We start from the raw sequence: 25,425 nt of genomic DNA, 5'->3' as shown, positions 1-25,425 counted from the left end.
TAGAAAGAGAACAGAAATATATCTGTATTTTTTTACATGATTGCATGTATATTTATAAATTACTTCAGGAAAGACACCCAGGAAACTACCAACACTGGTCACCCCAGGGGGAAGACAACCAAAGGTGATGCGGGGAGGGGGATTCCTCAGCACACATGCTTTTATACTCTCTGAGAATAAACTCTAATAGTTCTAATGGGCAGTCAGGTTGGAGAACCACTGCTCTAAACCAACATTATCGTGTCTGGTCATTTTTCTCAGCGATCTGGAAACGGAGTTCATGTAGATCCTATAAACCAACTTGATGGTTTCTTAGCAAACCATAGTAAAATGTGTAGAAAGCAGCCCAGTCAGATGTACTTGAGTGCCCTGTTGGGAAATCGTACCTCTCTCAATCCATGAGCACCCAGTCTTGCACTCTGGGTGCTCCGTGAGTGGAGAGAAAACATTACTTGGGTAACCCCCCAACTTGCCAGTTGCAGACAGGGCATGTGGCTCTCCGTCTCCACTGCAGCCTCATGAGTCAGCCAGACGTTTGGTCCCCAAGCCATCTTTTCACCCACCGCCATTGCTTTGGCAAGTCTACCCTACCCACCATGTGGCATCCCCTAGGGTTCCGCACATCACACTCAATCCGCTTTGGGACATTTGTCTTTTTCGCAGGGGACTAAGTATTTGACACGGTGAATGCTGAAACAAGATGCCAAGAAAAAAAGAATCCACACAAGAAATGTTGCAATGTCTCATCCTCAGCAACTTTGTTTGGTTAGTACTGCATAACTCACAGCAGATTCCAAGGCACTGGCCTTGAACATTGCTACATGCTCTAGGCATTATCAGTAACAAGGTGCAATAGAGAACCACAGGCTCTTGCAAACTTGTCTCCAGTTTCTGGGCAGGAGGACTGGCCTCCCTATTTTCTGTTTGCTTTGTGCCTAAGCTGGGCCAGCTCATCCTGTGACTTTGGAAGCCCTGCCTGTCTAGTCGATGCGTCCTACATATTATGCTACCACCATGACAATGTCATGAACGTAACTAATGAAAACCTACCACTTCCCTGCCTCCCATTTAAGTATGACAAATGTGATCATAAAACCTCTACACAAATAATTTCATACAAAGCAAGTCAAACAGCAGTTATAGCGGCATGTGATGTATCTGGCGAAGCTTGCGTTACTGAAGTTAATGCAAAAGTCAGCTTCCGCTCGTGGTCTTATTAAATATATATCCTAAGGGATCAGAGTCATCTATTAGAAACGGTGATAGCCCTGGTATAAATAAACGTTTCTTTAGAGTTTGGCATCAGTTTTTTGACGTGCTCCCTCAAAGCGGACAGTTTGTTGGAGGGATCAGGTTTGAGGGTGTGACACCCAAGGCGGCCAGGTTCTGTTGCAGGCGCTGGTGGTTCAGGTCCAAGGACAGAGGCGGGTCACGGTCACAGGTGCTGCAGGGCCTCCTGTCCTTGTTCCGTGTAACCGTCGTCGCGGTGGCAGTTGGCCCACTGGCCAAAGGACTCGTGGATGCGCACGTTTCTCTGCGTGTTGACCAGACGCTTCTTATCTCGGGAGAAGAAGCTAAACCTTTGAGAAAGGAAGGAAAGAAATAAGAGGCTGCCCTTGGCCATGCACGTCACAGTTTTTGCAATGCCAGCAGCAAACGTGAGGGAGCAAATCAACTCGAGGTGTGAAAGAAAAAGTTCGGGGTGCGGGTCAGAAAGCAGCAGGGCATTCTGCGTGTCATTGTCACAGTACCTTGGAGGTGCCACAGTGTGAGCAGGGTGTGCACATAGGTGATGTATCTCCCGCCTTAAGCACTACTGAGGATTTCTTCTCATGACCAGTGGAAATAAAAAGCTACTGGAAACATACATTATGGGTTTCTTTACCTTAATGATGCACAGAAAGAAATACTTGAAAGCCATATGGTACGTAAGACGATTCGGATGTAAAGAGATGAATATTTTAAATTCAAGTAATTATTTCATGTGGATTGGGAAACTAGGTAAGTAGCACATCAAAGCCCAAATTTCATGGATATTACTACAGCTTAGGATGAGGTGAAAGTAGGTATTTAAGAAAAATGAGGCAATTAAAATATGTATTAAGGAATAGCATACACGGTTCTCTGATTAGATGAACATTATGAATATAGTATGTGAATGAAATTTGGGAAATATTAATTTGGACAAGTGACAAGAACTGATTTAATGGTGATTAAAACTGATTTAGTTTAAAGGTGAAAGCCTTTAGAAGTTATCACAGTAACTATCTACATAGCAACAGCTAAAGTAGACCAAGAGGTCTTTTCAAAACAGCTGTGACTATTGGTCATTGATCAATCTGAGTGAACCATCTGATTGACGCCTAAAAGATGAACGTAGAAATCTCAGGCCAAAAGCTGATCATGTGGCCCATTTAAAACAAAGTCAGCTTAAACTCCACCTAAACGGAGACTAGGACCCTGGCCGGTAGACCTGAGTTGGCCTATTTTGAGTGTTTCCCCAAAGCCCTCTCTAAGCTGCCAGCGGTCCTTCTGTACTCTCCGCCTCTAATTAAAGATTCTTTCTATTTTTACCAAGTTCCCCTACTCCTGAATTTTGGTTTCTGAACTTGGTAAGAAATATAGTAGCTCTGTTATGTTTTCCAGGGGCAGGAATAGGAAGGAACCCCTGAAGAAGTCAAAGCTTCAGATCAACTATTTTTAGTTCCCTCTGTCCGTTTACCTATTCGTTTTTTGGTTGGTTTTTGTTTTTTAGTGCTGTGGCCTATGGAGTTCAGTTTTAATCTCATCTGAGTGAAAATGATTTTCCTATTCTGTGGTTACTGGATCCTACAGTAACTTCCTAGCAGGAATAAAGTGGTCTTTCATTGCAAAGCTGGGGCAAGCCAAGTTTGTCTAGAGAAATTCTCCCTACCAGCTAAAGTCTCTTTTTTTCTGCAACCAATACGTGTACTGGCAAATGAAGGCATTCTTCTCATTCTGGGTTATTCGTGAGCTCTTTCCATAGGGTAATCAAAGCAATTAGCTGGCCAGAAAGACAGCAGCGCTCATCACTGTTACATATCATGTCTACATGATTCAAGCAGGAAAGCCACTTGCCACTTCCTGTCCAAGGGGACACAGAAAGAATCAAGACAAAAGTCTCCTCCTCTGCTTTTCCTGTTTTAACAAGATCAAATGGCTTGCTGACTATGGCTTGGCAAAACAAAGCGGTTTAGAAAGCCAGGGTGTGAAGATCAGAAACACAGCGTTAGTGTCACTTGGGGGAGCGCGGGGATGGGTCATGGTGGGCATTGATTACTGACCCGTCACTTAAAGGACCTTCTTTACTGCATCATGGACAAGGTGGTTTTAGAATGGAAACAGAAAAGACAGAAAGAATTATTGGTGACAGAGCCGAGAATTCCGAGGCTTCACTCGTGCATATGCAGCGTCATGAGCCGCACGTTTGAAATCGCACTCCACACCCACTTCAAATGGGAACACGCAGGTGACGGCCATGCAGCTGAAGGGGCCAGAGGAGACAGGCCAGCCCCAGCAGTAGCTGCAGCAGACATTCCAAAGGCACAGCTCAAAAGGAAACCAGAAAAATGCAGTGCCTACGAGGGACACAAGTCGTCGGACAGGCTGCAGTGTGGGGTCATCTATTATCAGTCCGGCTGCTACCATGGGCATTATGGCTGTAAACATCCTGGTTAGAAAAGTACAGATAGACACAGAGAAGATAAAAACAGGGGCGGCATGAAAAAGAAACACACTCCACAGACAGGTCAGCCGAAGTGTTTGCTTATGGTTGATGTGGAATTATGGCCCCCAGTGCCCCCCATTCATAGTTGGAAAAGTCCTAACTCCCAGGAGCTCAGAATGTCCCTTATTTATTTATTTATTGAATGTCACCTTATTTAGAAAGAGAATCCTTGTAGATGTAAGTAGTTTTGGTGAGGTCATACTGGAGTGGGGCGGCCCTAATCCAATACAACTGGTGTCCTTATAAAAGGGGGAAATTTGGACACGGACACGCACACAGGAAGAAGGCCATGTGAAGGTGGAGGCAGAGATTGGGGTGATGCTTCTACAAGTGAACAAAGGCCAAAGATTGTCAGCAAACCACTAGACGCTCGGAGAGAGGCGTGGAGCAGATTCTCCCTCATGGCCCTCAGAAGGGATTGACACTGCCAACACCTTGATCTTGGACTTGTAGCTTCTAGGAACTGTGAGGCTATACATCTCTATTGTTTTTTGTATTTTTTTGGCCGTGCCACTTGGCTTGTGGGATCTTAGTTCCCTGACCAGGGATTGAACCCGGGCCCTCGGCAGTGAAAGCGTGGAGTCCTAACCACTGGACCGCCAGGGAAGTCCCTATCTCTGTTGTTTAAGCCAACTCAGTTTTTGGTACAACAGCCCTAGCAAACGGATACAGCGTGTGATAACCACGCAGGGAAGACAGGGTGGCCTCAAGGGCTGAAAACGCAGGCCCGGGTGTGGGGAAGGAAGTGTCAAAACCTGCCGTGGGATTACTCTTGGGTGTCTTCCAGCACGTCTCCCCCAGCTGCCATGAGCTGCAGGCTATGTGCCCTGAAGGCAGCCAGGGGAGACCCAGGAGAGAAGGTGAGGCAGCCAGGATGGGCCGGGCAGGAGACAGCCTGCATCGTCACCCGCCTGGTAAGTCAGAGCTGACAGTGAGTGCTCGTCGGTTCCTAGTCTGGCAAGGAAAACGAAGAAGAAACTCCAACCAAGCCTCCAGAACTGATTTTGAACAGCTCTGATTTCTCTTTTTTTTTTTAAGAGCTTGGCTGAGAAAAGATATAATTATCTCAAATGAGGTTTGAGAATTCTCTGCGTCTGGACCACCTTTGACGCAACTTCACAGACTAGCTGGGTGTTGGCACCTTGGCAAAACTACCTGGATGGCTTCTCAGAGACAACGAGAAGGGGTTCCATTTGCTAAATGAATGGGCCCAATCCCCAGGGGCCAGGCTAGCGGGTACCATTAGCTTTCCAGGGGCTCTAAGCCACAAGGTACTGTACCCACCTCTACCAGGACCCCTCTCTAGCATAACACGGAGCCCCCAAAGACAAAGTCGTTGTTTGGGGGATGGCCCCAGATGTGTGGGGCGGGTATTTTGCCTGGACAGATGTTTGCCCACTGGAAAGTGCTGGACTTCCTTTGGGGCCCAATCAGGGGCCAAACTGATGCACCAGGGCCTTGGGACACCTGGGGTGTTCCTTCTCTGTGCGTCTCGCTGGGATCATGGAACGGACGACCCCCTTCCCTCTCTATTCCAGGTGCCTTGCTGCAGGAGCTACCTGCTCTAGAGGGACAGCCACTTCTGTGAAAAAAGACTGGCTTGTTTTGGGCAAAAGTTGTCTCCTGGATACGATGTAGCTGGTTTCAAACTCCCCTGAGCCCCTGCCACCACCCCGCCCTGCGACAAATTATTTCTGGAAGACTCAAACCAAATGAAGTTCTAACAGTGGCATTTCAGGCAGTGTGATGGGCGGCTGTAAAGAAGCTATTTCTGGGCTGCAGTGAGCAGGGTGGTGGGTAGGGGGACAGGGAGAGAATGCCCTGCTGTTGCTACCGTCGGGTACTTGGGTGGCTGCCTGCTCGAGGCCAACCTTTCCAGTATGTGAGGCCAGTTGTTCTGATCGCAGCTTCCCTGGCTGTGCCTCTGCGCCCCCTGCCAGCTGCCTGCCTCTCAGGTCAGCCCCCCGCCCCTGCTCAGCAGCGAGCAGCTGTGTGTATACCTGTCAGCCCGGGATTGAGAGCCGGGCACCACACAAAGGGGGCTCTGGTGCCTGGTGTCCACTGGGGATGAGGCTGGAGCCACTCAGGCGCTCCCTCGTGACCTGCCCAGCCAGTGCCAACCCAGACTGGCCAGCAGCTGCTCAGTCACAAGCTATTCTTGGAAGGTTTTCTGGGCACACTGTTTTGACAGGCGGCAGAAGTTTCTGGTTCCCTTGACCAGTTCAGCCCAGAAATGTAGACTCTGGTGGCTCTGGCTGGTGGTGCATTTGAGAGATAAGGGAACTGGGCAGCCAGCCCACAGCTGGTGACTCGGGAAATGGGGTGAGGAAAAGGGGGGTGGGGAGGCCGAACGAGACAGCTGGGGCAAGCACTGTCTTGTCTTGGCCAAGAGGCAATCAAAAGGCATGGGTTCCAATCCCAACTTCGATCCATCCAGCAAGGTGATCGCAGTGAAGTCGGTGGGCTTCTCTGGGCCCCAGTTTCCTCATCTGAGAAATGGGGCTAATCCCAGCTCTGAATCTCTGACAGGGTGGAAGGTACCCTAGTTCAAGTGCTCCAAGCCGGTGAAGCCCTTTCGAACCTCCATGGTAGCTACTGCTTACTTACTGGAGGGTGGGGAAAGGCGGTCGAGGGCGAGAAGCTGAGCTGGAGCACAGCTGTGAGCTGCACTAAAGAGGCTGTGTGACTAATACTCCATAAAAGCAAGGACGAAGGGACCCGACAGACCCAGACGGGTGCCCGAGAGTGAAGGATGGAGAGGGAGACAGGCATGGAACCGTCTTAAGAACTGTCATTCCCTTGCCCCGGTCCCCAGGGAAGATCCATCCCTGCCCCAGGCTCTGAGCTCCTGGCCACACTGATGCAGCTTCCGGTCAGTGGCCGAGGTGGACAAAGTGACCAGTGTCCTGTCTGGGCTGGTCAAAAGCCTTTGTGCCATCTGGATCTTCCACTTATCCCCTACAAGGCCGGGGCGGCCATGGGACTGGCCACCTGCACCCCGTGGACGAGAGATTCTGAATTCTCTCTCCCTCTCTGTCTCTGACTCCCAGATTCCATCTGCTTCTCCTGCTGGGCTCAGAACCCCAGGTGTTGCTGAGCAACCAGAGACCAAACTGAAGGGGAGAAGGGTTTGAGAACAGGGCCCCAGGGTCCTTTCTGGAACAATCTGGAAAAGAGGACCAGACACCACAGCCTACTCGTGTGTGGGTAGAAGAACTAGTGGGAAAAACATTGTTGGTTAATTCTGACAACTTTCCTCTGGATTTTACCCAGTTTGAGATTTGCAAAAACCAACTCTTAAGTACCTGTTTCAGAGAAAGGGGGCTGGAGTGGAAAACTAGGAAGTCAGAACATCCCCGCTTCAGAAGGAAGTCTTAGAATTACATATGACTTGGAATTACAGTGCCAGAGATGCTGTAAACGCAGCACAATTGGAGCAGAGATGCTAGAAATGTCTGATTGTTAAAGGGAAGGAACTGCTGAAAGAAGAAGATAGATGCTGGTCTCTTGGTCTCACCCCTCCCTTAGCTAAGGGAGGAACTGTGTGGGCTCATGAACTTATTCTCAATTTCCCCAGGTTTCAACCCAAAGCATTTAAGGTCACTTCTGCTCATCCTTACATGCAAGTGGGGCTGGTGGACAGATCAGGGTCTAAGCGAAGTCAATCCCATTTCTTAGCAAGCACTGGATGGGAAACCCTAACCAAGGATACTGAGTACATCATAGAATTGAGACCAAAGGGCTCCCTCTCCCCCAGGATGAGGCTACAGTGGACGCCGGTTACTTCCGTCTGCTCAGCAAACTGATCTTGCTTGGGGTCTGTCCTTCCCCAAATCCCTGTCCATGGGAACTGGATAGAGTTAAAGCTACTCTAAGTTTCAGGCGTGAGAATGAGACCCAGACCAGACCTATGGATGCACTGCCCTGTGGGGTGATCATGTGACCCAGTCAGAGCCAAGGAGACTCAATTCTGTGACTTCTGTGGGAGATTCTCTCCTCCCACTGGAGTTTCAGACAAGAAAGCAGAAGCCTGAGCTGATGGCAGCCATACTGCCACCCTGAGGGGTCAGCAGGCCCAAGAATACAGCCCACAGAAAGGAAAACAGGTTGAGGCAGACGGAACCAGGCAGAGCCCTGAGAACAAGACCTGGGTCCAGCTGAGCCTGAAGCCAGGATGACCCGAAAATCTCTCGTTGCTTGGCCAACAGTTTTTCTTTCTTTAAATTACTTTGAGTTGCGTTTCAAGGGCCAGTGGGAGATTACAAACTAATACGTGACCAACATGGTGTTGGGATCCAGAAGAAGCCTATCTGATTCCAAGCTTCACCCCCAGGAAATATTTATCCCTCACCAGAACTGGGGGCCACAGCCCCTCCCAAATCCAGCGGATCTGCTTGACCGAGGGCCAAGCAAACAAGCAACGTGAAGCTGGCAGGAGAGGCTTGGAAAGGAGCCACGTGTTAATCCACACACTCCAGGGGGCGGCTAGCCTTTCCCAGGGCCCGGTATCTGAGCAAGTCGCCCCTTTCTAAGAGCAGAGGGTCCAGCAGTTACACACATTTTGCGTTCCCTTCCTATCCCCCAACACCGTGGATCACGTCAATTCACAGGACAAGAAGTAGCCAAGAATTTCCAAACAAAAGTGGAATTTAAAGGTTGAGGCGGGGCTTCCCTGGTGGCGCAGTGGTTGAGAGTCCGTCTGCCGATGCAGGGGACACGGGTTCGTGCCCCGGTCCGGGAAGACCCCACATGCCGCGGAGCGGCTGGGCCCGTGAGCGATGGCCGCTGAGCCTGCGCGTCCGGAGCCTGTGCTCCGCAACGGGAGAGGCCACAACAGTTAGAGGCTCGCGTACCGCAAAAAAAAAAAAAAAAAAAAGGGCTGAGGCATCCGAGTAACACCCCAGTTCCTCTCCCCACACACCCCAGTTGGCTTTCCAACCCATGCCACTCGCCTTCACAAAGCTTCTACCAGGGTTTGGGGGGAAGAACCGAAGCCTCTTCTCTAAGAAGGTGCAAGGCTGAGAGTCAGGAAGACCCTCTCAGGGGACAAAATGAGGCCCCAAGACAACTGGGAGCAGAAGGCCCTCCTGCAGAGTTTGAAACGTGGGCTCTGGGCCAGGCTGCCTGGGTTCGAACCCTGGCTCTGCCTCTTATTAGCTGTATGACCCTAGGCAGGTGATTGACTTCAGTGCCTCAGTTTCCTTAACTGTAAAATGGGGAGGACAGTGCCCTCACCTCACAGGGCTATGGTGAGGACTCAGTGCCATTATCTGCAGGAACGGTACCCGGCAGATAGGTTCTTAGTAGATGTTAGCACATAGTAGGTTCTTACTAGATATTAGCTAACTAGACCAGAGCTTTAACCCTTTATCTGAAGGGCTACAGGGGTCAACGAACCTAAAACTGTTTGCAAGACTGTATGACTCCACCCTCACACCCCCCCCACCCCGCCCCACCACCGCTGAAAGGGTCTGCAAACTCTCATTCAAATCTCAAAGGAGTCTTTTGACACAAGGACTCCGAAGTAGCTTTAAGTCTAGTTGAGGGCTAGGACTAGGCCGCTCTTTCTGTCGTGTGTCCCCCACAACCACCAGGGCCCAGTGCTGCTTATATTATGCACCAATGAATACTTAATGGAGAGACAGATGGACAGGTGAAGTCATCACAGAAAAGCATATATGGGGTGGACCCGCGGCCATTCAGACACCTCGGAGCTGGGGTTTCAAGGCCTTAAGATGCGTGAACCTTTCCCACCATGCAGTATTTGCTGTCCTCAAAGACATGCCCCGACTGACACACTCAAGCAAGCCCAGGCCCCAGCCCTTTCCCACCCCCTAGGCCTTCCCCAAACCTCTCTGCCCAGGGACCCCCCGCAAGGAGGAACTCAGCCTTCAAAGTACAGAGGTGACTCTGCAGTCAAGGGCCAGGCCCAGCGTGCCCCGGGCTTAGGCTGAGCCCCGCGGGAGGTGGTTAGTAACAAGCCCAGCCCTGGAGCAGGTGCCCAGGAGAAGTGAGAGGCCGTGTGAGCCGCCAGCTCAGCCGCGAGCGAGCAGCCCCAGACGCCGGGAGCGCAGCACTTACAGTCGCTTGATCCCAGACTCCGGCTGGGGGGACATTCTCGGGTGGGTGACGGGTGGAGGTTGGGGTATTCGATTTTCCTCTTCTATTTCTTCACTGGAAGGAGTTGAGAGGTGTGAGATAAGAGTCAAAAATTCCATGAGAGCTGGAATATTCTCTCTGATGGTCTGGGAGGGCATGTACTTTTTCAGGGAGTGAAAATAAGGGACCCAGGAGGACAGCAACGGTGGCCTTTGCCCCATAGGCTCTCTGCCTCGGGGGCTGGCCTCTGGAATGGCCAGTTAAGAGGAAGGATCAGTCCTGGAGGCAACGGACACAGGTGCCTGCAGGCCCTTTGGCCCAGTTGGTCACATGTGAGAAATTTCAGGAAGGTACCCACATCTCTATTTTAAGTTTACTTTGGAGATTCTAGCCGAAAAGAATGGCTTCCTATTTTCTGTTCTTGCCAAATGCTTCCTTGTCTCCACACCTTTGTGGTTTATTCTGCCTAGAATATGCCACCCACAACATCTTCCATACCTGAAACGTACCCCCCTATCCTTCAGGGAAGGCCCAGTTCAAATGCCACCTCCTCCATGAAGCCTTCCTGATTTCCGCCCCATTCCCAAGCAGAAGTGATTTCTCTCTTCTTTGAACAGCCAGTGCACACACTGTCATAAACCTTTCTCATGTGGCAGACTCACAGTGGGTTTTCAATAAAAATGTGTGGCACTGTATTTTCTCTGATGTCTTATCTTCCCTACTGGGGCAGGGACCACATCCGGTGCCTCTGTCCTTCCTTCCAGCTTTCCATTCAACAGGTAGCTGTTGTGCGTCTACTCTGAGCTAAGCTGCATCCTAAGTGCAGGGAACTTAGTCATGAACAAGACAAATAAGGTTTCTGGTCTCATGTTGTTGCAGTCTAATGCGGAAACAGACAATAAAACAAGCATGTTCATAAACAGGATAATGTGAGACGATGAAAAGAGCCATGAAGAAAGTAAAACTGGGTAAAGTGATAGACAGTGACTAGAACAGAGCGCTCCTTTGGAGGGTTGTTGATGGAGAAGGAAGGCCTCTCTCAGGAGGTGACATCTGACCCGAACCCTGAATGACCAGGAGCCAACCATGGGAAGAACCAAGGGGAATGTTTTCCCAGCTGCAAGAGCAGCATGTGCAAAGGTCTTGAGGTAGAACCGAGCGTGGTGTGTTTTGAGGAACCGATAGCAGGGTAGTGTGTACAAAGCGGAACAAGTGTGAGGTGGCATGGTATTAGATGGTGCTCTAAGCCAGGTGCAGTGCTGTCCACAGAACTTTCCACGAGGATGGAAATAGTCTATCTCTTCATTGTTCAATACAGTGGCCACTAGCCACACGTGTCAGTGGAATGCTTGAAATGCGCCGAGTGCAACTGAGGAACTGAATTTTACATTTTACTTAAGTTTAACTCATTTAAATTTAAATAGCCACATGTGGCTAGTGGCTAGTGTATCAGACAGTGTAGCTCTAATATGTACAAGGAGTTCATTGGCCACGGACGGACTAAATGATCAAATATTAGGCTCTATCGCTCCACCATCTCTTATCTCTAATTCCAAAATCCAAAAGGCTCTAAAAACCAAAATTCGTTTTGTTTTCTTTTATTTTTGGTCATTCACTTGGTGGCAAAACCTGAAATGAAATCTCGTGAGGCTGTTTATAGTCTTTATTTATCCCATTTAGTAGGAATGTTCGTATCTTTTGCTGCAAAAATATTCACATGTTTGACTTTGGGAGAGCTGCCCCAGAGCTCGCTGGCAGTATAAGGTAATAAGGTAATACAGTATACATAATATTCTTTTCTAACAGGAGTGCACCTGAGCCCGACTTTCAGAAAGGAATTATGAGTCGGTATGTATGTGCTTCAGGCCAGAGATGGTCCCCACAACGAATACAGATGCAATCCTTGTCTTCCAGGTGTGAATTTGTCCCCAGACTCTGCACAACCTCAGAAAGGAGCCAGCCTGGGAGCTCCCAGGGGCACTCACCTCTTATAGTATGCCAGTTCTTCCTGCAACAAAAACACTTTGGACTTGAGCTCGTTCCTCTCGTGCAGCACGTCCCGCAGTTCCTGCAGTGTGAACCGGGGGCGGTTGGGGTCCTTGAGATCCATGGCCACCTTCTCTGCCTCGGAGACACACCCGTCTCCACCCAGCTCCATCTGGAGGAGGGCAGAGATGCTGCTAATGAATTCCTGGCCGCCGCCACCAGCACCCACTCCGCATCCTGCCGGAGCCCGAATTTCCCACCCTCCCAGGGCCTGAGCAGCTTGCTGAGGACGCTATTTTAAGAACTCGAGGGTGGCCTCTGCTCATGTTCTGTGCAGTCAGCATCCCTCGGGAGGCCAAAACCAGCGGCCACCTGCACATTGTTTGACTTCTCGATAGCCAGACCCGCAGTCCTGGCGCCTCCCCACCTGACCCAGGGTTTTATGACAAATAACATGAAAAGGTGTCCGAGGAGAAGAAACCGTGTACTACCCAATGCTGCCACCCTCTTCAATCTGCCTGCTTTCCCTTTCCCGTGTTCTTGACTCATTTTCTAGCCAAGTGCATTGCTAATTTGGCCAAAGTTGTTGGAATCAGAGCCAATGCGCAATTCTCTATTCCTTTTCATTTGATATTAAGTCATATACAGTTTCCCATTTGTTACTGGCCTTCTGGTCAAGCCTGCTCCTCCCCAGTGGCTGTGAGCATCTTTTCACTGGAGTTTGGTGGAAGCCCTGGTTGGGGCGGGGGGGGGGGGTGGGTAACATCGCAGCCAATGTTCACACGCAGGGCATTTCTTTCTTTTCCACACAGGTCACACAGATGGATCCTAGCCTGTTAAATCACCCTGCTCCACACCCAAATCCCATCCTCCTGCCCTCTTCCACAGCAAGGAGCTTTTTAAAAAAAAACCATGATAAAATTCGCTTGACATAAAATTTCCATTTTCAAATGCGCAATGCAGTGGGTGGTGTTTAGGACATTCACAGTGCTGTGCAACTACCACCTCTACCTAGTTCCAAAACACTTTCCAGAGGAAACTCCACACCCATGAGCAGTCACTCCCCATCCCCCTGCCCCCCCCCCCCCCCCGCAAGCCCCTGGCAACCACCATCTGCTTTCCGTCTCTATGGATCTGCCTTTTCTGGACATTTCCTAGAAATGGAATCATATGATATGTGGCTTTTTGTGTCTGGCTTCTTTCACTCAGCATCATGTTTTCAAGGTTCATCCACATTGTAGCCTGTGTCAGTACTTCATTCCTCTTCACGGCTGAATAATATTCCACTGTGTGAAGAGACATTTTATTTATCCTTTTATCCACTGATGGACATTTGGGTTGTTTCCACCTTTTGGCTATGGGGAACAATGCTACCATGAACATCTGTGTATGAAGGTTTGTGTGAACACCTGTTTTCAGTTCTCTGGGGTACACACCTAGGAGTGGAACTGCTGGGTCATATGGTGACTCTATGTTTAACTTTTGGAGGAACTGCCAGTTTTCCACAGTGGCCGCCCCATTTTACATTCTTGCTAGCGGTGTAGGAGGGGTTTGACATTCTCCACATCCTTGCCAACATTTTTTTCTTTTTTGATAGCAAGGAAGTTTTTGCAAGCTTTCCAAGTCAGCTGGCCAAATCTGCAGGTGGCCCACACTCTCCAGGCAGTGTACTATTCCTGACACCCTTGAGCTGCCAATGTCTCGTGATCGTCTAGAAGGAGTGGACAAAAGCTTAGGACAACAGTGGGAAAGCTCTGGAACAGGGGAAGGAGGGACTGAAATACAGAACTGCCCCCCGCCCCCACCCAAAAAAAAAATCCCACAGAAGCACAAGGAGAAAGGGACTCCCACCTAGATGGGCCAGGATGCTGAGGGACTCCAGAAGACAGAGCTGAGAGGCCTCCCATCCTGGGAGAGTCAGGGACGTGCTGTTCTGGGAAAGGACACTTGAAAGGAGACACCTCCCACCAGGGCAGATCAGGTGACAGAAGAGCCACCCGGCAGGTCAGCAGCTGAGCAGCAGGCAGCAGGGGAGGCGCTTCGTGGCAGCAGGAAACTGAAACCTGACACACGCCGCCCCCTCAGACCGGCTGGGCATCAGAGTGGGGCCTCTTTCCACCCACGAACTTGGGGAGGAAATGGTGGAGGATTTAACTTCCCGAGAAGGCACTCTAAGGCATCTGCTGATGCCACACCTTCGGGGGGCTGTGTCCTCAGGGTACGTCTTCAGTGTTTGACTCCCTCTGCAGAGCCTTGGGGGCTGCTCCTCGGACCACCTGATGGCCACACATTCAGATGGTGCCCCTACCCAAGCTTCCTAGTGCAAATGCCTAGTATACAGCAGGCACTCACTAATGCCACTTCCCTTCTCTTCCTCTGCCCAGGTTAATCACAGAGCATCCTCAGATGTCTAGTTTTTTTTTTTTTTGCAGTACGCGGGCCTCTCACTATTGTGGCCTCTCCTGTTGCGGAGCACAGGCTCCGGACGCGCAGGCTCAGCGGCCATGGCTCACGGGCCCAGCCGCTCCGCGGCATGTGGGATCTTCCCGGACCGGGGCACGAACCCGTGTCCCCTGCATAGGCAGGCGGACTCCCAACCACTGCGCCACCAGGGAAGCCCGGATGTCTAGTATTTACTTAACATTACCGGGCATCAACTTTCTGCCTGCTGGTCACTGAGCTAATGAGACAAATAGGACAGTTGGTGGTGGAGGAAAGATACACACAAATTTACAAGGTAATATAATTAAAGAGGTACAGGCTCCGAGAAGGATCACGGAAGACGTTACTGCGGATGTGGTCTCTGTGCATGGGGTCTTGACGAATGTGTAGGAGTTCACCAAGAACTCTGGGCCCACCCTGGCGGGGGCACCCTCCCCCATTTTGTTTGGCCTTCACTGTGTTCTAAAATTCTTTTGAATTAGTTGCCAATGGTTTTAGATCAGGAGATTTCACACTGAAGTTTGGGTCTGGGGCTTCCTTTTGGGAAAAAAATTGGAAGACTGGGTCCCACTGGGTCCACATGGCAGCACTGGGCTGGTAACTGCATAGCAGCTGCTCCCTTTTACATGCTATTTCTATGGCTGCCCACTGCCCTCCCCTTTTTCCTTCCCTGCCTGTAGACTCCATAGGTGCTGGCGGCTGCAGACTCTAATCTCAGGCTCACACACTCCCTCCAGCCCCTCCCTCCCCAAATAACTCAGGCCCTGACATTCATTGGGCAAGTCCCCTGACTTCTGGCCTCTCTGGGAAGGGCCGGCTGAAGGGTCCACACGCCCCTCACTTTCCAAGGGGACTTTGGGCAAGCTGCTTGCTCCTCCCTGGGCCCTCGTTTCCCCATCTAGCCCTCAAAAACCCAATAAGGACTTCCATGGCGGTCCAGTGGTTAAGACTCCATGCTGCCAATGCAGGGGGCGCAGGTTCGATCCCTGGTCGGGGAACTAAGATCCCACATGCCGTGCAGCGTGGACCAAAGAAAAAAAACAAACAAAAAAACCCAATAATATTTCTAAGGGCCCTTCCCACCCTGATATCCAGGGATTCCTATGAACACAGGCTTTCAAGGCGCAGCAGTTCCCATGGGTTGACATCACCCAGGACGTCAAAGGGCTTCCTTAGAACCTGAGTTCTTTTCCTCTGGACAGCTCTTTTTTTTTTTTGGGCTGTGCCGAGCGGCTTGTGGGATCTTAGTTCCCTGACCAGGAATCAAACCCGTGCCCCCTGCAGTGGAAGTGTGGAGTCTTAACCACTGGACCACCAGGGAAGTCCCAGGGACAGCTCTTCTATCAGAGGAGCAACCTGATTCCCTTATAGCTTGGGGGATTCCCAGACAGGTTTGCAAAAAAAGTCCTGTCTTCCGGGACCATTGCCTGCAAGTGCAGAAGAGGGTAAACTTGGGGGTCCAGCTCTTCGGAGACCAGCACAGGCACTGATGCAGGCCAGTCCTCAAGAGACGCAGCAAAGGCTCTTCCCAACACGGCAATCGGGCTAATCAGCAGCGAGCCTTCTAGGCTTATTCCACGAGGGACCACGGAGGTGGCTCGGGTTATCACCGATTGTCTGCTGGTCCCCTGAGGATCTCTGGGCACAGCTTGAGGGAGATGCCCGAGGCCCCAGGTGCTCCCTAGGGAGGCCCCAGAGACCGGCTGACAAGCAATGGGGCCTTGTCATTGGTGGAGGGAGGCGACACCCTCCACCAGGGCTGTCCATCCTGACGCTGGCCTCCTGGGCACACTCCCCACTGCCTGGGCACAGCAAGGCCACTTCCTGTGCTCTTGAAGGCCACTGAACATACTTCTGAGCAGCCCCTGGGCCAGCAATGGGGAATGACTGTGCTCTGGTCACCCTTGGTAGCTCCAGGCTGCCGCGAATGAATTCAGCCTGAAAACCCTGTTTCACAGGCCAGCCACCAGGACCCTATCTGCTTTCCCTGTATACTTAAAAAAGAAAAAACCCTAACTTACTAAGAAATCAGAACTTGTAAGGCAGAGACAGTGACATCAAGGAGGTACTATTAACTTTATAGTTTTCTTATTGATTTTATATAAAGTCTCTTAGACTGGAAGCCAACCTCATTTTCTTAAGGGTTTATATGTCTAACTGTCAAAGGCAGGAAAACCGTCAGTTAAAATATGAGAAGCTGGATGAACTAGAAAACACGCTGAGTGAGAAGGCAGTCAGGATCGCCTGTTGTATGATTCCATTTCCATTTTGGACATTTCCGGACACTTTTGAAATGTCCAAAAAAGGCAAATCCAGAGACGGAAAGTAGATTAGTGGCTGCCAGGGCTGCGGGGAGACAGAGATGGGGATTGAGTGCTCATGTGGACGGCATAGCTTTCTGGGGTGATGGAAACGTTCTAGATAGTGGTGACGATCTCACAATATAGTGAATATACTAAAAATCACTGACGTGGGGACTTCCCTGGTGGTCCAGCGGTTAAGATTCCGCCCTTCTAATGCAGGGGGAATGGGTTCGATCCCTGGTCAGGGAACTGAGATCCCACAGGCCATGCGGCGCGGCCAAAAAATGAAGAAACTACACAAAACGAAAACCAACCAAACACACAAAAGAACACTGACTTGTACACTTTAAATGGTTGGATTGTATAGTCTGTGAATGACATCTCAATAAATTCCACCTCAATAAATATGTGATAAAAATATACAAAGAGTCTTGCCTACCGGAGATCACACTGAAATGACAGCGATGCAGCTCAGAAAGAATCGTATGAATCAAGAGGCAACGATAAGAACGGATTCCTCCCCCAGCTCTGGATCCCTCCATAGCTCCCACCTTCCCTCACCAACCTGGTGCCAGGACTAGCCGCAACCCCAGCCACACCCTGCACGTTCTCTAGTCTGGATCATGCTGTTCGTCCTGCCTGGAATGGCCTGCCCCACATTCTACCCCTGGACATCCTACCCATCCCACAAGACCCATCTCAAGGCCCTGAAGAGCTGCACTGCCCTCTCCTCTCCACTCAGAATTCACTGTGTCCTCCTCTGATTCCACCACCCTCTATCCCTGCCACACTAACTTTTAGACCGACTGAATCAAGTCAAGTTCATGTCCCTCATTTGTCAGACAGGAAACTGACCATCAAAGAGAGGGACAGGCCCCAAATCACATGGCAGCAGGTGATGAACGCCACTCAGCTCCAAGGGATGCCATCAAACCCCGCAAAGACGCCCTGGGTTTGGGAACAGACGCTGCAAAGAAGCTCAGTGGGTCAGTCATAGCTGCTACCGGATTTTACTCCCCTGTTTCTGTCCCACCCCCATCGTGCCAGAAAGGAAACTGCAACCGACTGGCAGCCGTGCCATGGAGGAGTGAAATGTCCTTGTCCTAAAGAGACCTGGCGCGGGGCTCAGAGTCTTGTGGCTGGGGGATGTCCTCAGGACCCAGGTTTGGACCAGGCCCCACCTGCCCAGCCGGAGACAGGCCTGAGCTCTTGTGGGGCTCAGAAGGTTGGAAGGGGTACCCAGGGCAGCCTGGGGGGTGTGTGACGGCCCCAAGCTTCTCCCCCTGGCGCCTCCTCTCCATCCCCCTGCTATAGATTTGGTCCAGCCCTCACCTCTCTTGCCGGGACTACTGCAAAAGGTTCCCGACAGCCACGTCTGCCACCAGCTCCTTGTTCAAACTCTCCTCCATGAGCTCAGAGCTGATCCTGTCACTCCCCTGCAGAAACCCTGTGCAAGAATCCACATCCCTCACTGCTCAGCGTTTTTTGTGTGTGGCATTCTCAGCCCCGACTCTCTGGCACGGACGATTAACATCTGTTGTCTCCGATTGGTCTGCATCCATTCCCACACATCTTTGGGCTGAGTCATTGCAATTTTCCTCTGGAGAAGCTTCCCTTTCCCACTCTCTGTGAGTGTGGCTTAGATGGGTGCCGTCTCCATGTGGCTCAGGAATGGACGACATGCCTATTCTAACCTCAGACCACAAAGACCGATTCAGTGGTGGGCTAATGAGAGGCTCCCTGAGACTCTCGCTGAGAATCTGGGAAAGAAGCAATTTCTTTCTGCTGGGGTTGCAAAGCTGGCTGAGTACCAGGGGCCACTATATGGCAAGAAGCTGCTTGAGAATGACAACAACACAGAGGAAAGCAAAGCTGAGAGAAGGTCTGAAACAAATTCCTGACAGCATCATTTGGGCACCTGGAACCAGCTATACCTGAAGCCATCATTAACTCAAAGCTTTTAGTTATTCAGCCGAAAATTCCTTAAAAAAAAAAAAAATCCTTAAACCAGTTTAACTTAGGCTTCTGTCACTTTTAGCCAAAAGCAGACTCTAACCTCTCCCTTTTAAGGCTTCTCTCCATTACCTCCCTATCTGTAACCCGGAGGTTCTTGTCCTTCCAAGAACCTAGAAGTGTATGGCCTGAATTCACAAGACACTTAATGACTGTGCTCGGACTAGAGCCAACCTGATGGTAACCTCCTCTGTCTAACCTCCCCCACCTGTAACCCAAGAGACCAGCACAGTGCCTGCAAACCAGACCTCCCCCACCTGTAACCCAAGAGACCAGCACAGTTCCTGCAAACCAGAAACAGTCAATAAATATTTGTTGGAACAAATGGCAAGCGTGGAGCTTTCCTGTGACGGTTCATTATACTCTTCTGAAACGGCACCTCCATCTTCTACACCTACCTGTCAAAATCTTAGCGTTATTATCGCTGACATCCAGCTGAAGCAAGAGCTGGTCCGTGAAGCTCCATGCCACCCCCATCAGGATTAACTGCACTATCTCTGTGTTCCTGGCACATTCTGGGGGCACATCTACGTGGGAGACACCTCTGGTGCCCCGTGTCACATCCTGGGCCCACCTGGATTTTGCTGCAGCTGTGGTGCAGTTCCATCCATGTGGACAGGGGCCCACCTCAAGCACACACTGTATGTCTTTCCATTTCTGCTCCACAAGTTCTGCCCAGGAGTGCTGGGGAGATGACACCTCCGGGGGCCACTCTTAGCTAATTGGGGACAGGCATTTGTGGATAACTGTTCTAAGCCTTTCTTCTCCAGAAAGACAGTTCCGGGAGGTGTTCTATGGTGCTTCTCAGAGGTCCCAGCGGGACTGAGCTCCCACTGTGACCTCAATGACACACCCTCAAATTCCCTTTTCCTCCTTCCCTCACTTCTCTGGTCTTTGGGATCACCTCACAAATTAACCTCCTGCCCAGAGTCCTTTTCTCAAGCTCGCTTCAAGGGAACCCAGACTAAGACAACCTCTTGCCACTAAGACAACCCCCTTCCACCTTAAGTGTGGCTGCTGGTCTCCAGGTCTATCTCCTGCACTGGGCTGTAAGCTGCCTGAACCTCCACAGCACTCGGCGCATTGCCTGCAGATAAAAAAGCAGACTTCTCTCTGCAGCTTCCCTGGCCTGCATCACTGGCCCCTGCCGACCTCTCTGACCTTATTCAGACCCTCTCCCTCATCGTCAGCTTGCACAACAGGCACCCTTGCCTTCTTATACTTTCCTGACTGCACTGCAATTTCTCCTGCCTCAGGGCCTTTGCACATGCCACTCCCCCGCTTCACCTAGTTTACTTTCACTCATTCTTTTGATCACCTCCTTGAGGAAGACTTTTTGACTCCCCCAGACTATCATGGTAATAATAACAACAGCTAACACTTTAAATGAACTAACTCATTTAATTCTCAGAACACCAATCTGGGGGTAAGTATTGTTATTAGTATTCCCATTTTAGAGATGAGAAAACTGAGGCGCAAAGAGGCTAAATAATTTATCCAAAGACACGGAGGCAGTAAGGAACCGAGGCAGACTGGCTCTAGAGTCCACACAGTTAGTTACGCACTCCAGACCCTCCCTCAGTTATGGGACCTTCTGGCACCATCCCTCTCCTTTAGCATGAATCACCGTTTAAAAAAAAAATCGAGATATAATTCACTTACCATAAGATCCACTCTTTTTTTTTTTTTTTTTTTAATTGGATGTGCCATGCAGCTTGTGGGATCTTAGTTCCCCAACCAGGGATCGAACCCATGCCCCCTGCAGTAGACGCATGAAGTCCTAACCACTGGACCACCAGGGAATTCCCAAGATCCACTCTTTTAAAGTATAAAATTCAGAGAGGGACTTCCCTGGTGGCGCAGTGATTAAGAATCCGCCTGCCAATGTAGGTGACACGGGTTCGAGCCCTGGTCCGGGAAGACCACACATGCCACGAAGCAACTAAGCCCGTGTGCCACATCTACTGAGCTTGTGCTCTAGAGCCCGCGTGCTGCAACTACTGAGCCCAGGTGCCACATCTACTGAAGCCTGCACGCCTAGTCTCTCTGCAACAAGAGACACCACTGCAAGGAGAAGCCCGCACACTGCAACGAAGGGTAGCCCCCGCTCGCCGCAACTAGAGAAAGCTCGTGTATAGCAATGAAGACGCAACGCAGCCAAAAAATAAATAAAAGTTTAAAAAAAAACCATTAAAAAAATTCAGAGATTTTTAGTACATTCAGAGTTGCGCAACCATCATCACTATCTAATTCCAGAACGTTTCTATCACCCTGAAAGAAACCCCGTACCCACCAGAAGTCACTCCCCATACTCTCCTTCCCCCAGTCCCTGCAACCACCAGTCTGCTTTCTGTCTCTATTCTGGACATTTCCAATAAATGGACTCATACAATAAGGGGGCTTTTGTGTCTGGCTACCTTCACTTAGCATGTTTTTGAGGTTCATCCAAATTATAGCATGTCTCAGTATTCCATTCCTTTTTATGGCTGAATAATGTTCCACTGTATGCAGAGATCATATTTTGTTTATCCATTCTTCAGTTGATGGACATGTAGATTGTTTCCACCTTTTGGCTGTTGGGAATAGTGTTGCTATGAACATTTGTGTACACGTTTTTATGTGGTCGTATATTTTAAGTTTTCTTGTGCATATGCCTAGAATTGGAATTGCTGGGTCACATGGTATATTATGTGATTATTTGACTCATGTCTGTCTCCCATACTGGCTGTAAGCTCCATGTGGACAGGAACCAGTTCTCTATTTTATCCCCCATGCCTGCAGCACAGTCAACAATTATTTGAATGAATGAATGAATGAATGGCAGATGCCCAGTAACCACCACCGAGCTGGATACCCTGGGCTAGAATGCTGGGAGTCCTGGGTTCCAGGCTCAGCCCTGCCTCTGCCCAGCTGTGTGTCTTCTAGCCAGCAGCTGGCCCTCCCTCGGCCTCCTATTTCTCTCAAGTGTAATGAGGAAAAAGCAAGGCAGCCTGGCCCCCCTCGAGCCAGCCTGCAGAAGCCAGCTTCCCACTCACCACAGGCTCCTCCTCTCCGTTCTGGCTGAGTTCGCCCTGCAGCCTCTCTCTCAGCTTCCCGAGCTCCGCCCGCAGGCTGCCCATCTCCTGCTCCTTGGTTTGCAGATCTGCCTCCAGTTCTACCTTCTGTTCGATCAAGGCCTTCCCCTGGGCCTCCACCACTGTGACACGGTGCCGGAGGTCGTGGTTGATCTTCATCAGCCGGGTCTGCTGCTGCTGCAGCTGTAGAGAGATGAAGGCTATTGGATAGGGCCGCCACATCCAGTAGCGCATGTTGTGTACTGCACAAGAGCAAACCATCTACAGGCGTGCCATTCATACTGTAGATGCCTTGATTTGTTTGAAATTTGTTCACGTTCTTACAACTCTGTTGATGCCAGAGATGGGCCATGTGTATATTTACTATGATAATTTTATGATAGATGGAAGATAAGTGTCTTGTTAGTATATTATGACAATTTCCCAACAGAGGGAAGTAACATGCCTTGAGAAAGGGGCATCTTTTTCTAATTTAGGCAGAGACGCCGTATAGGTTCCCGGAGCAGCCGGGACCATGCTGGGGCATGAAGGGGATGGGCTGGAGGAAGCCTCAGAGTCACAGCAGAGGCTGACCGGGCCCTGGGACCTCCTCAGTGTGTGGAAAGAGTCAGGTCACTGGGCAGTGCCATGTTCCCTCCTACTGCTCCAGTGAAGACTCGGCCGAGGGTCCTCCGCACGGCAACTGTTTCAGGGCTGGGCCTCTCAAGCCGTAAGCAGGATCCCCACCCCACGGAGCCCATGGAGTGAGACTGACGGGGAGAAGGGGCGCTTCCTGAGGGGAGGATCCCGTCTCTTGCTGGTACCCACTGGCCGGGAGGGCGGACACAGGGCGGGGGCTCAGCACTTACAGCCTCGACATCCTCGTTCTTCAGCCCGAGCTCCCGATCCTTGGCACGGATCTCGTCGCGCTGTTTGTCCACCACCTCCTTCAGCTTCTTCATCACCTGCCGCTCCCGCTCCGACATGCCTGGGGTGGGGTGAGAGGGACCCGTGGGTGTGTCCACCTCCGTCCGCTGCTTAAACCATCCGGCGGCTCCCCATCGAGATGAACCTGCCCCCCACCTCCTCCTGGACTCACCTCTGTTCGTCTGCCCCTCCCCAGCGCCTGCTTTCTGCCCCTCCACCCTTCCCCTGCTCATCCCCACTGCAGGGCATTTGCTGTTTCCAGCTTCCGCAAGTCCCTTCCTACCAACCTCCCCCAGGCTGGCTCCCCTTGATTCTCAGGCCTCAGCTCAAAGTCACCTCCTCACAGAGGCCTCTCCTTCCCTGACCACCCCCTGCCAAGTAGCCCCCTCCTCCCACCTCATCCATCCCCTCACTTTTTACAACGGCTAAGTGTCTGGTACATCCTTTCATCTAATGAAAGATGATACTGCGTAGTGATTCAGAGGGTCGGCTCTGGAGATCAAACACTGGTTCTCCCATTTATTAATTGTGTTGCGTTGGGCTACCCAACCTGTGCCTCAGTTTCCACATCTCTAAAATGGGAATAACAGTACCTACCCCATAGGGCTGCTGCGAGGATTGCTCTTGTTAATACACATGAAGCCAATATTGAAGAAGATGTCTGGTACACAGCAGGTGCTCAAAGGGTGTTGTCTGTTCTCCCTGCCCCTCGTCCCCCAAGTATACGGTCAGCCCAGGAGGCAAGACCTTGCCTAACCTATTCACTGTGTATTCCCTGGACTAGCGTAGTGCCCGGCACACAGTAGGTGTCTGCTCAGGGCTTTGGTGAATTAAGGAACATGCAGATGGATGCTGTATTAGTTTCATGTGCTGCTGTAACAAATAACCAACAAATTTTGGTAGCTAAGAACATCAGAAATTTATTTTCTCAAAGTTCCAGAAGGCAGAAGTTTAAAATCAGTCCAATGTTGGGAGTTCCCTGCTGGCCTAGTGGTTAGGATTCCGGGCTTTAACCGCCGTGGTCTGGGCTCTATCCTTGGTTGGGGAACTGAGATCCTGGAAGCCATGCAGCACGGGCAAAAAAAAAAAAAAAAAAAAATCAAACGTCAGTCCAATATCAAGACGTCACCACATCTGTGCTCCCTCTGGAGACTCTAGGGGAGAATTTGTTCCTGGCCTCTTCCAGCTTCTGGTGGCTGCCAGCGTTCCTTGGCTTGGGGCCCCATCACTCCAGTCTCTGCCTCTGTGGTCACATGCCTCCTTCTCTTCTGTGTCAAATCTCTCTCTGCCTCCTTTTCAAAAAAATTTTTTTTTTTTGGCCACACAGTGAGGCATGTGGAACTTCCCTGACCAGGGATTGAACCCATGCCCCCTGCATTGGGAGCACGGAGTCTTAACCACTGGACCACCAGGGAAGTCCTCTGCCTCCTCTTTATAAGGACACTTGTGATGGCATTTAGGATGCACCCAAATAGTACAGGATAAATGCCCATCTGAAGATTCTGACTAAGTTACATCTGTAAATATTTTACCATATAACGTAACAGCCACAGGTTCCAAGGATTAAAACCTGATATTTAGGGGGCCCATTATTCAGCCTCTCATAGGCACTAAGCCTGAGAGCTAATCCCCGCTCCCCAGGAGACCAGAGCCGGGGAGAGTGGTAGTCAGGCTCAACCACAGATTAACAAGGGAGAAACCATTGCTTCTCTCCAATTTTCCTCCCCTATGGGACTCAGGGGACATACCACTAGACGACCAGGCCCTGGGGAAAAGAACCTATGTGGGTGATTCCTCAGCTATTCTCCCCATGGGACTCCCTTCTCTAAGCCGCTCCATCCCAGCTTTTCTGCTGGCCGCCCTCCTCATGTCCTGGATATTCCCAAGCAGGCAGTCACCACGATGAACGAGCATTCATGGTGCGTGTCTAGAACGGTGTGTGATGCTGCTGGGGCTACAAACCCAGAGAAGACCCAGACCCTGCCCTTGATGAGCTGGAGGCTTTATGTAACAGGCACAAAGGCAGGCCGGTCCCAGAAGGCAGCCATCCTGTCTCAATCGTCTCTGTAGTCTGGGGCTTCATACGCGGTAGATGTTCCAGGCTGGCTGATGGAAGAGGGACTGGTTCCCCTCCACGTTCCCAACGTATAGCTCACTCCTACTAAGCCCAGTAAGGATAAACTGCTTTACACCCTCGACCCTATTTCATTCTCACTCCCAACCACTGGAAATGGGTATTATTGTTGTGGCCGTTTTAACATGAGTCCCATTTTACAGATACGGAAAACTGAGGTCCAGAGACAGACTTGTTCAAAGTCGCACAGCTAGGCTCTGGCGGAGCTGGGGCTCAAACTCAAGTTTTCTGACTCCAAGTCCTGTGTCCTCTCCATGATGCCATGCTGCCTCCCCACTGGGGGACAAGACTCAGAAGCTCCTGGCAGGTCACCAGAATGTGTCACCATGGGGCAGACTCCAGCCCATACTTTGTTCCAGACAGGGCCACCTGCTGGGAGTACTCACATTTTACTGTGCATACACGTTCGACATTCATTCCTCAAGTATTTATCGGGCACCTGCTGTATACCTGACACTGAGCTAATCGCTAGGGTCATGATGGCAAATAAGTGTGGTACAATTCTGCTCTCACCAACTTACAGGCATTAGACAGATGTGTGTGTCATTACAGACCATAACAAGTACTGTGAAAGACTCAACGGGGGCTGAGAAAGAATGATGAGGGAGACCCAATGTAGACTGCGGGTGCAGGAAGGCCTCTTGGACAAGGGTCATTAATGCTGAGACCGGAAGGGGGGAAGGGCAGCCAGGTGACGCGGACGAGCGTTCCCAGGCAGGG

At 50.7% G+C, this 25,425-nt stretch overlaps 1 protein-coding gene across 4 annotated transcripts in view; it reads right to left on the bottom strand.

The window, feature by feature from the left end:
• Positions 1–20: 20 nt before the first annotated feature.
• RILPL1 (Rab interacting lysosomal protein like 1) overlaps positions 21–25,425 on the bottom strand; it is a 44,785-nt gene continuing 19,380 nt past the window's right edge. Inside the window, exons 3-8 of one of the 4 annotated variants that reach the window (XM_060027922.1) lie at positions 22,514–22,632; positions 21,627–21,848; positions 11,833–11,915; positions 9,830–9,922; positions 3,306–3,329; positions 21–1,580 (exon numbers count right to left, since the gene is read on the bottom strand). In XM_060027922.1, coding sequence (XP_059883905.1) covers positions 1,436–1,580; positions 3,306–3,329; positions 9,830–9,922; positions 11,833–11,915; positions 21,627–21,848; positions 22,514–22,632 — 686 coding nt within the window. In that variant the 3' untranslated portion in view covers positions 21–1,435. Of the gene's footprint in view, positions 1,581–3,305; positions 3,330–9,829; positions 9,923–11,832; positions 12,006–21,626; positions 21,849–22,513; positions 22,633–25,425 lie in introns of all 4 variants that reach the window. The other 3 variants (XM_060027919.1, XM_060027921.1, XM_060027923.1) reach the window with 3 other exon arrangements.

Source organism: Delphinus delphis, chromosome 13 (genome assembly GCF_949987515.2).
Source record: "Delphinus delphis chromosome 13, mDelDel1.2, whole genome shotgun sequence".
NCBI classification, from domain to species: domain Eukaryota; kingdom Metazoa; phylum Chordata; class Mammalia; order Artiodactyla; family Delphinidae; genus Delphinus; species Delphinus delphis.
The sequence above is the reverse complement of the archived record's forward strand: the minus strand, read 5'-3'. Positions and strand labels throughout refer to the sequence as shown.